Source organism: Pipra filicauda, unplaced genomic scaffold (assembly GCF_003945595.2).
Source record: "Pipra filicauda isolate LSUMZ 115617 unplaced genomic scaffold, ASM394559v2 scaffold193_size2426894_pilon, whole genome shotgun sequence".
Classification (NCBI taxonomy): domain Eukaryota; kingdom Metazoa; phylum Chordata; class Aves; order Passeriformes; family Pipridae; genus Pipra; species Pipra filicauda.
Window position 1 is genome coordinate 2,139,000 of NW_024104302.1, and position 13,295 is coordinate 2,152,294.

Consider the following 13,295-nt stretch of genomic DNA (forward strand, 5'->3'; position numbering starts at 1 on the left):
CGTTGTCTGTGCATAACCCTTGGGGTCAGCCCTGTGGAGCTGCTACATGGGGACCCCCAGTGTCCCCTCCACATTCATCATCACCCTTGGGGACCCATGTGTCCAGACCCCCCATGTCCATGAGCTGGGACCAGAGGTGGGACACAGAGCCCAACTGCACCAGCCCCCCGGGGCTGAGCAGGGTTGTCGCGGTGAGTGCCCCAACGGGGAGCCCGGTCTTGGGATGTCCGAGAGAGACCGTGTGCCCGAGGTGGCTCGTGGGTGTGTGGGGAGTGGGCACTCCCGAGCAGCCTCTGACACCCCCCGTCGCCCCCGCCCCGCCCCCGCCGGCCCCGGCCCCGCCCGGTCCCGGCCCCAGCCCCGGCCCCGGCCCCGCCGCCGGGGGACGCGCCGGGCAGGTGCGAGCGGACGGAGCGACCCTATAAATAGGGGAGGGAGAGACTGCAGCGGCTCCACTCGGCGCGGCTGGGCACGGCTGGGTGGGCTCGGCACGATGGAGATCTGGAGCAGCCCCGCCGCCTACGACGAGTTAAACGGGAACGCGGAGCGCGGCGGCGGCGCCGACCCCATCGCCCGGGAGCTGGAGGAAGGTGAGGGCGGCTCGGGCGGTCCCGCCCCGGCGATGGGGATGGGGATGCGGCTGCAGCGGGGCCGGGCTCCCCTGGAGCTGGTCCGGAGCGGCGGGGCCGGGGTCTCTCCCGGGACCGGGTCGGGTCCAGAGCGGTGATCTCGGCTGGGGTCTCCCCTGGCGGTGCCGTCCCCTCCCCGCCCGTGTGTTCCCGCAGCCCGGTCCCGCTCGCTGCGTTCCGGGGCAGCTGCCACCCAGTCCCTTAGGGACCTCTAGGCTCACCCCGATCCTAAGGAGACCTGTCCCCTCGCCGAGGGAGGCGGGGAGCGGGTGGAGGGACAGGGTGAGAGCCCCCGCCAGGTCTGCGTGTGCCCGTGGGGATGGGGGTCCCTCCTCCCTCCCCCTCCCGCATCCTGCCGGATCGGGCCTGCAGATGGGTGTTTACATGTTTGCCAGCGCTGCAGCCCCCGTCTCCCAGGGCCAGCCGCTCGCTCCAACCGTAACGATGCTCATGCTCTAATTATTTCCAATTAATGGCTCAGGGGCCTGACGAGGTGCAGTTGGGGACCCCCGCGGGGAGCGGGCACTGTTGGGGTGTGTAGAGGGGGTTGAGGCTGGAGCTGGGGTTGGCTCCTCTTCCCATACATGTGTTTGGGGTACATGCCCACTGGGGCGTGGGGCAGCACCCAGGGCAGTGAGGACTGGACGGGACCGGGGTGGCGAGTGGGGGCATTGCCATGACAACACACTCACCATTACACAACCCCAGCTGGGGCGGCCTAATGGGATTTGTGTGGCTGAGCCTCCCCCGTTAACCCACTTCGTCTGCAGGACTGGGGAGTGGCTGTGACTGGGGACGTGGGTGGAGGCCCTGAGTGCAGCCAGCGCTGCTCAGCCAGGGGAAACTGAGGCACGGACCCTTGGGGCAGCAGAGCATCAGCAAGAACATCGGGAGTGCTGTGTGGTGTGGGCAGGGTGCAGGGTACAGGCAGGTCTCGGGGTGTAAGCAGGGTCTGGGGCGCAGGCTCCCGGTTCCCTCTCACCACACAGCTCCAGTGCTGCCATCTGGGTGTGTGCCCAGCACTGTCTGGCAGTGCCTGCGGGCACAGTTGGCAGGATCGGTACTGGGGAGACAGACATCTCCATCCTTGTGTCTCCTCTCCCATCCAGAGAGCCAGACAGTGGCCAGGGGAGGCAGGGCCATAGTTGGGGCCCGTTCCATTGTGGTGGTGTTGGCGTTGGGGGCAGCTGCCTGTTCTCACAGTGTGCTGCCCACAGCTGCCTCTACCCCTGTTGCTGAGTGGATCGTTGTGTTGTGCAGCTGGAGGGGCATTGGGTGGGTGCGGGGTGCAGCATCCCCTCCCCCAGAGAGAAACTAGGGCAGGGCTGGCTTCTCGGGGGGGGACTGGGGGAGGGGGCTGGGGACAGATTGGAGGGGACGCTGCCTGTGAGCCCGGCTCGGCGTGGTGCCACCCACAGCTATTTACTCTGGAGCTCCAGCCTGCTTTCTGCTGGAAATGTCATCTCCAATCCCATCTCCACTGCTGGCCTTTCCCTGTCCTTCCTTCCCATCCGTGTGTCCAGTGGTGGGGCTGGCACTGTGCCCGTGCTGGGGGCTTGACACTTTCCTTGCCACCCCAAGGTGCAGGCAGGGTTGGGGGTGAGGTGTGAGCCCCCCGTTTCCCATGATGGTGGCATGGCTGTGGGCATCCCCACCCACCTCTGCCTGGCACCACGCCAGGTGCTGCCCAGCAGATGAAAGGTCCTTTTTGGTGACCGACCTGGAGCAGCCTTGTGCTGCCTCCCTCCCATTCCCGTCATTGTGCAGCTCCAGAGAGAGCAGTGACATGGACTGGGGGGCAGTGGGGTGACAGTGCTGAGCCCCTGGGCCAGTGCTTCCTCAGTGTGGGGGTTCACCTTTCGACCTCTCCCCCAGTCCTGTGTGCTGAGCGGGTGGTCAGGATCACCAAGACCTACCACGACATCGACGCCGTCACCAACCTGCTGGATGAGGTATGTTGGACCCCCCCACCTGTGTGAGGGCTGGGGGGCTGTTGGGATCCTGGGGACACAGGGATGGGTGAGGACTGGGGAAGGGATGAGTCCTGGCTGAGGCAGACCTGCTCCTTGCAGAAGGAGCGGGACCTGGAGCTGGCGGCGCGCATCGGGCAGTCCCTGCTGAAGCAGAACCGGAGCCTGACCGAGCGCAATGAGCTGCTGGAAGAGCAGCTGGAGTTGGCCAAGGAGGAGGTAACAGCTCCTGGGCACAGGTCCAGGCCTTGGCCTCCTGTGTGCCCCCCTGGGGTGGCTGTGGTCCCCTCAGCCGTATCCTGAAGCCCTTTGTCTCTCCAGATTGCGCAGCTGCGCCATGAGGTCTCCATGCGGGATGACCTTCTCCACTTTTACACCACCACGACAGAGGAGAGCGAGCCCACCACCACCACCTCCACACCGTGAGTGGGAGTCCCTCACTGCTGCTCCTGCGGGTTGGGCAGGAACTGTCACCACCACCAGGGTAGCCCTGGATGTGCTCCCTTCCCTCCCCTCCCTCGGCTGTGGCTCCAGCAGCACAGAGCTGAGTTGTTGCAGTTTCCTGCCTGGGTGGGCAGCCCCATCCTGCCCGCACTGCAGGTGCTCAGTGCCATCCCTGCTGTCCTCAGGCTGCGCCGGCACGAGTCCTCGCTGTCCCTGCAGCAGTACTTCCAGTACGACACCTTGCAGCAGAAGCTGAAATGCCTGGAGGAGGAGAACCAGAAGCTTCGCATGGAGGTGAGCAGAGCCAGCTGGTGGATGCCCTACGGTGCCCACCTCTGCCCCACTCACTGCAGGGGGACCCGAGCAGCCTCCCAGGGAGGTGGGGGGTCCTGCCCATCACACTCAGCCCCTCCAACCATCTCCTCCAGGCCACCAGCATCGCCACAGAGACCTGTCAGTATGAGGACCAGGAGCAGCAGCTGATGATCGACTGCGTGGAGCAGTTCTGTATGTGGGGCTGGGGGGTCTGCAGGCAGTGCCCAGCGTCGCTGCGTGGGCTGGGGCTGGGGGGCCGTGCCCCGGCGGTGACGGACCCCGGCCCTCCCGCAGCCGAAGCGAGCCAGCAGGTCGTTCACCTGTCGGAGGAGCTGGCGCACCGGGCGGAGGACGCGGCGCGGCAGCAGGAGGAGATCACGCAGCTCCTGGCGCAGGTCGCGGACCTGCAGCAGAAGTGCCGCACGGTGAGGGTCCCTGCCCGTGCCGGGGGTGGGGGGTGGCGCGGGCACAGCGCCCTGACGTGCCCGCTCCTGCCCGCAGTACGGCTCCGAGGTGGAGGAGCTCCAGCAGCACCTGACTGCGGCGAAGGAGGTGCAGCAGCAGCTCCGGATGGAGGTGAGGGCCGTGGGTGTCCCGGCCGGTGGGGGGTCCTGCCAGCTGCCCCCGGGACCGTACCCGAGCTGTGCCCGTGTCCCCGCAGCTGCGGGACCTGCAGGAGAAGTACGCGGAGTGCGGCGGGATGCTGCAGGAAGCGCAGGAGGAGGTGAAGAGCCTGCGGAGCCGCAGCCTGCCCAACAGCACCGTGAGCCGCTACAGCGCGGCCAGTCTGCTGCCCGTGGTGAGCGCCCGGGGGCGCGGGGTGGGGCACGGTGGGGGTGGGTGTTGCTGCTCTCCCCTCTACTGACACTGTGTGTCCCCTGTCTCCAGGACTCGCTGGCCGCTGAGATCAAGGGCATGATGAGGAAGAGGACTGACAGTTCCTCCTCGGACTACAAGTGAGCGCTGGCACCGGTGGCTCGTGCTGTGCCATGGGATGGGAGGCTCGGGGGGTGCCTGGCTCACTCCCACCCGCTTCCCGCAGGAGTTACCTGCGCGTCTTCGAGACGGTGAAGGCAGTGAACCAGGCAGCCAAAGCCAAGTCTTGCTCCGAGTCTCCCCACCACATGCCAGGCTCCAAGCAGTTGTCAGCCGCCCACTCTGGGGGGGCCAGCACCCCCCACATCAGCTGCTCCGGCTCGGAGGGTGCCCGGTGAGTGCTGGGGGGGGTTAACTGGGGCCAGGTGGGACAGTGGCTGCCCCTGCACTGGAGACGAGGGACTGGTGACCTGCTGGTCACACGGGAGCAGGAATCAGCCTGGGGCAGGGAGGGCAGGATCCAGCACAGCCCGGGGTGCGGTGCGGGACCACTGCCCTGGGCACCCTAACCCTGTGCCTGCCAGCAGGGCCGGGGGGTCCGGCGGGGCCCGCTGGGCAGCCCCAGGCCGGCAGGACCTGGAGGCGGCGGTGCAGCGGCTGTCGGCGCGGCAGCAGAGCCACTCCTCCGAGGAGCGCTCCTTTTTCGAGGCCGAGAGGGAGCGCAAGCTCTGGCGCCTGAGGGACGGGGCGAACTCCAGCGGCTTCCTCACCCCCAACGAGAGCATCGTCTCCACGGGGACCAGCTACTCGGGGGGCTCGGAGCTCACCGCCGGCTCCACCTTTTCCCTCGGCTCCCTCACATACCTGCCCGACAAGCTGCAGATCGTGAAGCCACTGGAAGGTGAGGGGCAGAGGGGGTGCAGAGCTGGAGCTGCCATGAGGGTCCAACGACACCAGCTGAGCCCCCCCGGCTGTGTTCTGTCCCCAGGCTCTGTGACACTCCACCACTGGCAGCAGCTGGCACAACCCAACCTGGGCGGGATCCTGGTGCCCCGTCCCGGGGTGCTCACCAAAGACTTCAGGCAGCTGGACATCGACCTGGAGGAGGTGTACAGCCTCAATGACCTGGAGGAGGATGATGTGGACACTGGCTCCTTCCAGCTGCTCCCTACCTCAACACCCGCCAAAGCCAAGGAGCGCCCCAGGGGTGAGCGCGGGGCGAGGGGACGGAGGGGACGTGGCCCTCAGGACGCCCCTGTCCTCCTGCCCAGGCTTCCCGTCGCTCCCCCCTGCACTCTCCCCTCTTGCAGCAGCCTGTCCCTGCCACCCCCCTGTCCCCGCGGGGACTCTCCGCCTGCAGCTGCACGAGGGCCCTTCTCCGGCAGCCGCCCCGGCGGGGTGAGCCCTCTCCGTCACCCCGGTGTGCCCCTGCTGGCCCCCGGCCGTGTGGAGGGGGCAGGTCTGGCACAGACGGCATCTCCCGGTGCCACCTGTGCTCACAGCCCCCTCTGAGCAGGCACCGGGCCCCAGTTCTGCTGGAGCTCTGCCCCACACACGGAGCTCCCGGCCCGGCTTCGGCTCTCCCGCCTGCCCCCAGCCCCGCTCTCTGCCTGTGTCCTGCCCCCTCTCCCCGTTGACCCCTTGTCTCCTGTCCCTTCCAGTGTTCCTCTCTGTTAACAACCTCCCCCAGACCCCGTCTACCTTCACCATCACCACCTGCCACATCCTCCACCCCACCACTGCGATCACCACGGTGACACCCAGGTAAGGCGCGTGGCCCCTCCCACCGCCTGCGCTGCCTGCACCCGCCCCGCTGTGCCCCCCGGCTCTCGCTGTGCCCCCCGGCTCTCGCTGTGCCCCCCGGCTCTCGCCGTGCCCCCCGGCTCTCGCCGTGCCCCCCGGCTCTCGATGTACCCCCCGGCTCTCGCCGCCTCAACCCCTGCCTGGCTCCCTGCAGCTCGAGGAAGCCGCAGCCGGGGGCCACTTGCGGCCCCTGATGCTCTGAGAGATTCCAGCACTTGAAGTATCCCCAAATCTGGCTGCTGGGCTGTCTGCGTGCCTGTGGAGAGCTGAGACCAGCCTTTCTCCCCCCCCGCCCCCTCCTGCACTGTAGCACCCTGAGGGGATGGAGAGCCTTCCTGGGGGGCTCACCCTGGGGAGCAGCACCCTGGGCACAGAGCAGTGTGTGCTCCCGGCACTCTGGGGCAAGGACATGGCTGGGCAGCAGCCAGGACATTTCCCCAGCTGGGTTCTGGGCTGACCCTTCATTAATGAGCACCGGTGATTAGCCCTAATGAGCCCCTCCAGGCTCCTTGGGGTTCGGTGTGAGTTGGAGTTCACTGTTAGACACAACCCTGCATGTCTGGAAATTGCTTGTGGAGCAGGGACTGTGTTCCAATCCTTCCTGGCTGCTGAGCTGGAGGGGCATGGCCACAGCCCCCCAGCACCTGGCCCTGAGCTTTGAGGTACTGGGCAGTTTGCAGCACGGGGGTGTCCCATAGCCCAAGGCTCATTAGGTGAAGGAGGAAAGGGGGTCCTGCTCTGCCCGAGGCCCCTCCTGGCCCCTGCAGCAGCATCCCCTGGGCCAGGGTCCCCCACTGACCCCTCCCTTCTGCTCTCTCTTCCCCTCCAGTCTGTATCATGCCGTCGTGCCTTCTTGTGGGCCCTTTGAGGGGCTGAGCCTCAGCAGCCCCTCGCCAGAACAGTCTCCCCCCACGCTGGTGCTTGGCCCTGGACCCCCGAGCACCCCCGTAGGACTCTTCAGGCTCTTGCTGGGGCGAGATTCCCACTCGGCACCAGGGACTGGATTGTGGCGGGCCCCCTCACTCTGCTCCCAGGACTCCCAGCACGCTGAGCCCCAGCCCTCCCCTGTGCCCCGGGGGCAGGATGGATCCCCACCCAGGAGCAGCATCTTCAGCTGGAACCTGGTGGAGAAGCTGCGGCGCCTGGGGCTGGACAAGGTGGTGGCCAGAGGGGAGATGTCCCGTGCCCAGGGAGGGCACAGGGGGGCCCGGGGCACCCTGACGTGACACTGCTGCAGAGCCCCCAGGCTCACGGTGAGACACATCCTCTTCCTTGCCCATCCATGGGGAAATGGAGACAGGACAAGCTTCAGCCTCCTCTCCAGGTGCTGCCCAGGACCGGCAGCACTCCCGGCACTTGAGGAGGGCTTTGCCCTGGCTGCAAGGACAGAACCCGGCGCTGCTCCCCGTGTGTGGGGGGTGCAGGGGGTGCCGACTGACCCTGTCCCTGCTGGGGGTAATGGACCCTTCACAGGAGCCAGTTTCTGGCAATAAGAACTGTTCCTGCTTCTGCTGAGCCTGTTCAAGGAGCGAGGGGCAGCTTGGCCCTTCGGGGCTCTCCAGAGCTGCAGCAAAGGGCGATGCTCAGGTGGGTCCTGGGGGAACCTGCGTGTGCCGGGGGAGATCCCCCCAGCCCAGGCTGGGCCCCTGGCCAGCACCTGGACTGGCTTTTAAAAGGAATGGTGGTTTAAACTCTTTCCCACTCACTGAGTAGCAATAGTAGCAGCACCCGCAGCTCGGGGTGTTTCTTGGGGTGCTGCTGTTGCTCCCACCGGCCACATCCCTCACCCTGGGCTGTGCCCTGTCCCCTGGCAAATAAATGTGAAGTCACAGAGCAGTCTGTGTGTGCTGTGTCCACTGCCGTGGGCAGTTGGGTCTCTGCCCTGTGCTTCCCTGTGGGGCTGGGGGCAAATTCCCCCTGCCCAAGCTCTCCCCAGCACAGCCCTGGGTGCAGCAGCCGTAGTGCCAGAGTTTTATTGCAGGAAGGGACACACACCGAGTGCGTGGGTGCCGTGCATGGTCAGCTCAGCCCCGTGGCTACGCGGCATCGGCCCCGTCCTCGGCGCTGCGGCGGCCGAAGTCCATCCAGTCGGGGTAGTAGTGCTCGTGCAGGGCCTCCATCCCCTCGTCCTCGTGCACGAAGCCCTTGTGGTTGTTCAGCTCTGCCAGGGCAAGGGTGGCAGTTAGAGCTGGCACAGGGGGGCCGGGCTGTGCCCCCCGAGGGCTGCCCACCCCGAGCTCCTGGTACCTGTGAGGGCGTGGGGCAGGAACCGGGACAGGAGGTGCTGCTGCTCCTGGGACAGGTACTCGGGCCAGTCGCGCCGCACCAGGCTGGGGGGGTGCTGGTGGGGGTCCCCCCCCGCGCCCAGGGGCCAGCACAGGCAGGAGGTCACAGTGATGGTGAGGATGAGGCCGAAGCACAGGGTCACCTTCATGGCTGTGGAGAGACTGAGAGGGGAGGGGAGCGGAGGGGCTGCAGCCCCCCAACCAGACGTGCTCAGCCTGCAGGGAGGGGTGACCTGGGCGCTCCTCCTGGGGTCTGGCCAGTTCACAGTCCCCTCTGTCCCTCCCTGTGGGTTCCCAGCCCCCTCCATCCCTCCCATCTGCTCCTCAAGTCTTCTCCATCCCTGATTCCCAGCTGGTCCCCAAGATGCCTCCGGACAGCGGCAGAGCCCTGTGGGACTCACCTGCAGGCTCTGGGGCTCGGTGGATGTCCTGGCAGGGTGTCCTGGTGGGGTGTCCTGGTGGGGTGTCCTGGCAGGGTGTCTGGGTGGGTGTCTCGGTGGGTGCCTCTCTCCAGGGTCTCTGTGGCTCACTCCTGCTTTTAAAGCCACTGCTGCAGCTGCCCCACCCCGGGGCGGCTCCACACCCACCCACCCCCCCACGGGGTGACCCACAGGCTCCTGTGTGTGCTCACAGACACACAGACACACACAGACAGAGTGCTCACACACAGACACACACTGAGCACTCACACATACAGACACACACACACACACACACCGACACACAAACACACACACACAGTGCTCAGACACACAGACAGACACACACTGAGAGCTCACAGACACACACACATATATATACATACATATTTATACATATATAAAAAAGATATTCATATGTAAACAGATATATGTATATACATATATATGTGTGTGTGTGTGTGTGTGTGTGCATATATATATACATTTATATACACACATATATATATGGGACTCGATGATTTTGATGGTCTTTTCCAACCTAAATGATTCTGGGATTTTTATATATATGTAAATATGTATATATGTATATATATATATATATATATACATATGTGTGTGCATATATATAGATACATACATATATGTATATATGTATATTATGTATACACAAAGGTACATATACACATATACATATATGTATATATACATACGTGTATATGTGTGTATACAAACATATATACTTACATGTCCACATACAGCTGTTTGTCTGTACACACACACACACACACATACACACACACACACACACACACACACACACACACACATGTACCTCCATACCTCTGTCTGTGTACATGTTTATACATGCGTGTGGCATGTCTGGGGTCCCAGCTGGGGCTGCACACAGCCAGGGGGTGGAGGTGGGGGTGTGTGTGTGTGGGTGTGTGTGGGTGTGTGTGTGTGTGAGGCTCTTCACACAGACCCCATTCTGCAGCCCTGGCTCTCTCCCTGCACCCCAAAAAGCTCTGGGGTGTCACAGGAGGGGTGGGAACCCCTCACTGCCAGAGCCCCCCAAAATTCCCTGTCTGCTCCTCGTTCGATATTGACGTTCCCTCCTGCCCGTATTGACCCTCCTCCCGGTGTATTTTAGAGACCATTTGTCTCCCTCCTTCAATAAACCCCTGAGTGACATCCTGGGCTGGGCCGTGTCCCTGTCCTGTGTCCCCCTGCTCACCGTGTTCCCAACGATCCGTGTCGGAGCTCCTCAAACACCCCAAAACAAATGGCCTTTGGATGGCAGGGAGGCAGCGGCGCCCGCCGCCCTCACGGCCATCGATCACTCGCTCCACCGAGCGCCTCTCACAAGGAACAAACAAATTGTTTTCCAATTTGTGGCTTTTAATGGCTCAATCTGGACCAAATGAGCCGTCAGGGTGACGGGAGTGGTGGCCGCTCCCTTTGGGGGTCACAGGCTTGGCAGCACCTTGACGCAGGTTTGTGGCCAGACCCGCGGGCACTCGGCTGGGCCCTTCTCCAGGCGGACAAAGGCCGGGCTGGGGGTGGTCCCGGCCCCCCTTGCCCCTGCCCAGCTGGGTCTGGCTGTCCTGGCAGCGGACGAGGTGGTGCCTCCCTCCTGCGTTCAAGGGCAGAGCCAGCAGGGAAGAATCCAGGCTGGACTCTGACAGCCCCTGCTCAGGCAGGGGCTCAGGAATTTTTGGAGCAGCATCAGAGTGCAGATTGGGCTGCGTCAGGCTGTGAGCAGGAACACACCCCCGGTGTGAGCACCAGCCCTGGAACTGCCGGCACCTGCTCTTGGTGTGCAGGGCTCAAGGTCACCCCGAGGTACAGGCAGGGCTGGAGGTCACCCTGAGGTACAGGCAGGCCTCGAGGTCACCCTGAGGTAGAGGCAGGCCTCGAGGTCACCTCCCTCCTTGGTGCACTCAGTGTGTTGCACAGTTGCAGCAATTTGGTTTCCAAGAGCAAAGTCTCCCGCGGAAGCAGCAGTGAACGAACCCAGTGCTCCCACTGGGTCATGGGGGTCATTGTGGCAGTGGGTGAGCAGCCGTGACCTGCTGTGGGAGCTGCCAGCAGCAGGTGCCCAGGGTGGCAGAGCCTCCCCCTCCTCCCCACAGCAGTTTTTGGGAAGCACAAGTGCTGGTCCTGCCCACAGGACTTACGGGAACACAAGCAGCCCAAGAGCTGGTTTGAGAGTTGCTGTGCCCAGACAGGGAATGACTCAGCACCCACCCACTCCTGGGCTTTTCCCCCTGCTCAGGCAGGAGCAGCAGGGACAGCACCAGTGGAGCTCAGGTTCCCCTTCCTGCAGTGAGTCAGAGCGGGGGACACCCCCAGACCCTCCCAGTTACACCAACCAGGCCCCTGAGCCCGTGCCCCTGCTGGGAGAGGGGAAGGTGCTTTGGCTCCAGGGAGCGATGGAACCCACCACGCACGGGCTTTTGAAAACCACTTTTATTTAAATAAGACTTTAAATACATTACATAAAACATCAGAAATTAAACCAAAGCTGTTGTTACTGCACAGGGCCTGAGGCAGCAGCTCTATGGACACAAAGCTCTGCAGCTCCAGCCACAAGGCTGCTCCTCGTGTTAGTCCAGAACTGATCCCTTGTCACAAGTTTAACCCACCTCGGGGCTCGCGGGGACCCGAGCTGCAGCCATCCAGCCTCCACGTCACTCTTCTGCCACTCTTGTTCCAAGCCAAGCTTCCCCAGATCCCTGTGCCAGTGGGAGCCAGCACTGCCCCAAGGGACAGTGCCATGTCCCCGTGCCCCACCTGAGCTCGGGGCCCGGGCTGGGCAGGACACGATTCCCATCGTCCGGGCTGGAAGCGCAGCTGGACTGAGGAGCCATCCGGGCAGGCCGAGTCCCTGGGCTGAGCTGGGAACAGCTGGGTACCTTTGGCTCCAGGCCGGAGCTCTGGGAAATGAGGGACAGGCAGACAGGATAGCATGGGCTCGTGTCAGTTTATTACATCACCAGTTACACCAGTCCAGACTCAACAGTGGACCCAAGATTGTTACATTACACAAACCGGCTGCTTTTAAAGTTATGACAAGGGACAGGTGGGAATTTCATGGTAAGGAAATCTTCTTGCATAAAGCTCCAGAGGCCCACGGGCACTTAAAACCCGTGGACTTTCAGCTGGTCGTCTTTAGCCAGTCCAATCTGCAAGACAGAAAATGCATTTACAGCCCAGAGCGAGGCTTTTGTGCTCCCCCACACCACCCGTGCCCAGAACTGCCCCATTCACAGGGAGGGAAGGTGAGACTCCTCTGCAAACCCTGCTAGGGGGGAATTTGCCTCGATCAAGGATTAAAGCAGAAAAGAAAGAATCATCACAGAGGGGGCTAGGCTGGAAGAGACTGTGAGGTTCCAACCCCCCTGCCCTGGGGCAGGGACAGAGCTCTTCTCCCTCCCACCCTGCCGTGTGTTTATTATCTAATCTCGTGTTTAATTTCACGAGCAGCAGCCCGGGGGTGTCCTACCTCCACGAGGAACTGGCAGATGTTCTTGCGCTGGTCACCCTGCAACTGAATCACTTCTCCATACTCGGGGTGCTCAATTACAGTTCCATTGCAGGCAAATTTCTGCAGCAAGGAGACAAGAAACCTCCTTAGCACCTCATAAACCTCCTCCCGCCACGCCTGGCCGCCCCCCAGCCCCTCCGCACCCACCTTCTTGAAGGCCTTCACCAGTTTCTTTTTATCGTAGTCATCCGCGATGCCCTGGACTGTGGTGAGGGTCTTCCTGCCGTTGCGCTGCTGGATCCTTATATGGATGTAGTCCTCAGTGCCGGCCGGGAGCAGGTCATCACCCTTACTTGCATCCGCAAAGGGGTCTGCGGGGTCAGACCCCAACGCGCCGTCAGGCTCCGCCCCGCCGCGCCCCATTGGCCGCAGCGCCCGTCCGTCACAGAAGGAGCGCACCCCATTGGCGGCCTCACCCGTCCATCACGCGTTGGGGCCGCCCCTGCCCCGCCCTGCAATGCCTGTCAATCACGAATGGCCCCAGCCCCTGCCCCCACCCCATTGGCCGCCGTGCCTGCCCGTCACACTGGGGCCCCGCCCCCTCCCTCCTTCCCCCGCGGCTGACGCAACCGGGCCCGGAATAGCAACTGCGCCACGGGGCGGGGCCGGGGCGGGGCCCGCGCGCTCCCCCGGCCCCGCCGCACAAAGGGGCCTCACCGAAGGGCTGGAGGTTCTGGATAGCGGACATACGATACGCTTCCCTTCCCTCGGCGGAGGCGGCGGCGGCGGCGGCGGCGGCTGGGGGGCGGCTGTGGCGGCGGGAGCGGCTCTGGGCGGAGGATGCTCTCGCGGCGGCGGCTCGAGGCGCTGTCAGGGGGGCGGGACCGCCGTCTCCCGCTTATATACGGCCGCTGAGTGACGTCAGCACGCACGGCGGGCGAGGGCGGCGATTGGCCGGCGCGCGGGGGCGTCAGCACGCACGGGGCGCACGACGCCGCGCCCCGGCCGGCGCGGGGAGGGCCAGGCGCATGCGCGGGAGGGGGGCCGGCGGCGCGTGGAGCGGCGCGTGCGCAGTGCGAGGACCAGGCCCCGACCGGGCCCCTCGGGACCCCCCCAACCCCCTG

The 13,295-nt window shown here is 64.1% G+C and overlaps 3 protein-coding genes across 5 annotated transcripts; 1 reads left to right on the forward strand and 2 right to left on the reverse strand.

Annotated features, from left to right (window-relative positions):
• Positions 1–418: 418 nt before the first annotated feature.
• On the forward strand, positions 419–7,810 carry HAP1 (huntingtin associated protein 1). Of its 3 annotated transcripts, none has more exons than XM_039380357.1 (15): positions 419–590; positions 2,505–2,581; positions 2,702–2,818; positions 2,921–3,021; positions 3,229–3,337; positions 3,472–3,550; positions 3,653–3,783; positions 3,860–3,934; positions 4,020–4,157; positions 4,247–4,314; positions 4,401–4,568; positions 4,762–5,075; positions 5,163–5,381; positions 5,836–5,938; positions 6,807–7,810. In XM_039380357.1, exons 1-15 carry the CDS (start codon positions 494–496, stop codon positions 7,201–7,203), a joined length of 2,193 nt encoding a protein of 730 aa, XP_039236291.1. In that variant the 5' UTR covers positions 419–493; the 3' UTR covers positions 7,204–7,810. The 3 variants fall into 3 exon arrangements, with proteins under 3 accessions (XP_039236291.1, XP_039236292.1, XP_039236293.1); XM_039380358.1 differs by having other exon boundaries at positions 2,705–2,818; positions 4,759–5,075; XM_039380359.1 differs by lacking the exon at positions 5,836–5,938 and having other exon boundaries at positions 4,759–5,075; positions 6,807–6,948.
• A 126-nt stretch (positions 7,811–7,936) lies between these two features.
• Positions 7,937–8,700, reverse strand: LOC114001875 (gastrin/cholecystokinin-like peptide). Its single transcript, XM_027747419.2, has 3 exons — positions 8,664–8,700; positions 8,225–8,413; positions 7,937–8,138 (listed from the first exon to the last, which is right to left on the reverse strand). The coding sequence occupies exons 2-3, from the start codon at positions 8,409–8,411 to the stop codon at positions 8,014–8,016; spliced, it is 312 nt and encodes a 103-aa protein (XP_027603220.1). The 5' UTR covers positions 8,412–8,413; positions 8,664–8,700; the 3' UTR covers positions 7,937–8,013.
• A 2,438-nt stretch (positions 8,701–11,138) lies between these two features.
• On the reverse strand, positions 11,139–13,039 carry EIF1 (eukaryotic translation initiation factor 1). Its single transcript, XM_027747413.2, has 4 exons — positions 12,889–13,039; positions 12,379–12,542; positions 12,190–12,291; positions 11,139–11,869 (listed from the first exon to the last, which is right to left on the reverse strand). Exons 1-4 carry the CDS (start codon positions 12,917–12,919, stop codon positions 11,825–11,827), a joined length of 342 nt encoding a protein of 113 aa, XP_027603214.1. The 5' UTR covers positions 12,920–13,039; the 3' UTR covers positions 11,139–11,824.
• Between the last annotated feature and the right edge of the window lie 256 nt (positions 13,040–13,295).

What these genes read in the sequence shown, in the direction of transcription:
- HAP1 (XM_039380357.1), top strand. Translation starts at nt 494, where the DNA reads ATGGAGATCTGGAGCAGCCCCGCCGCCTACGACGAGTTAAACGGGAAC. An exon ending in CGACTGCGTGGAGCAGTTCT is followed by an intron (nt 3,551 to 3,652) that starts GTATGTGGGGCT and finishes GCCCTCCCGCAG; the next exon opens with CCGAAGCGAGCCAGCAGGTC. An exon ending in AGTTCCTCCTCGGACTACAA is followed by an intron (nt 4,315 to 4,400) that starts GTGAGCGCTGGC and finishes CGCTTCCCGCAG; the next exon opens with GAGTTACCTGCGCGTCTTCG.
- EIF1 (XM_027747413.2), bottom strand. Translation starts at nt 12,919, where the DNA reads ATGTCCGCTATCCAGAACCTCCAGCCCTTCG. An exon ending in TGGTGAAGGCCTTCAAGAAG is followed by an intron (nt 12,292 to 12,378) that starts GTGGGTGCGGAG and finishes TCCTTGCTGCAG; the next exon opens with AAATTTGCCTGCAATGGAAC. An exon ending in TCTGCCAGTTCCTCGTGGAG is followed by an intron (nt 11,870 to 12,189) that starts GTAGGACACCCC and finishes TCTGTCTTGCAG; the next exon opens with ATTGGACTGGCTAAAGACGA.
- LOC114001875 (XM_027747419.2), bottom strand. Translation starts at nt 8,411, where the DNA reads ATGAAGGTGACCCTGTGCTTCGGCCTCATCCTCACCATCACTGTGACC. An exon ending in CCTGCCCCACGCCCTCACAG is followed by an intron (nt 8,139 to 8,224) that starts GTACCAGGAGCT and finishes TTGCCCTGGCAG; the next exon opens with AGCTGAACAACCACAAGGGC.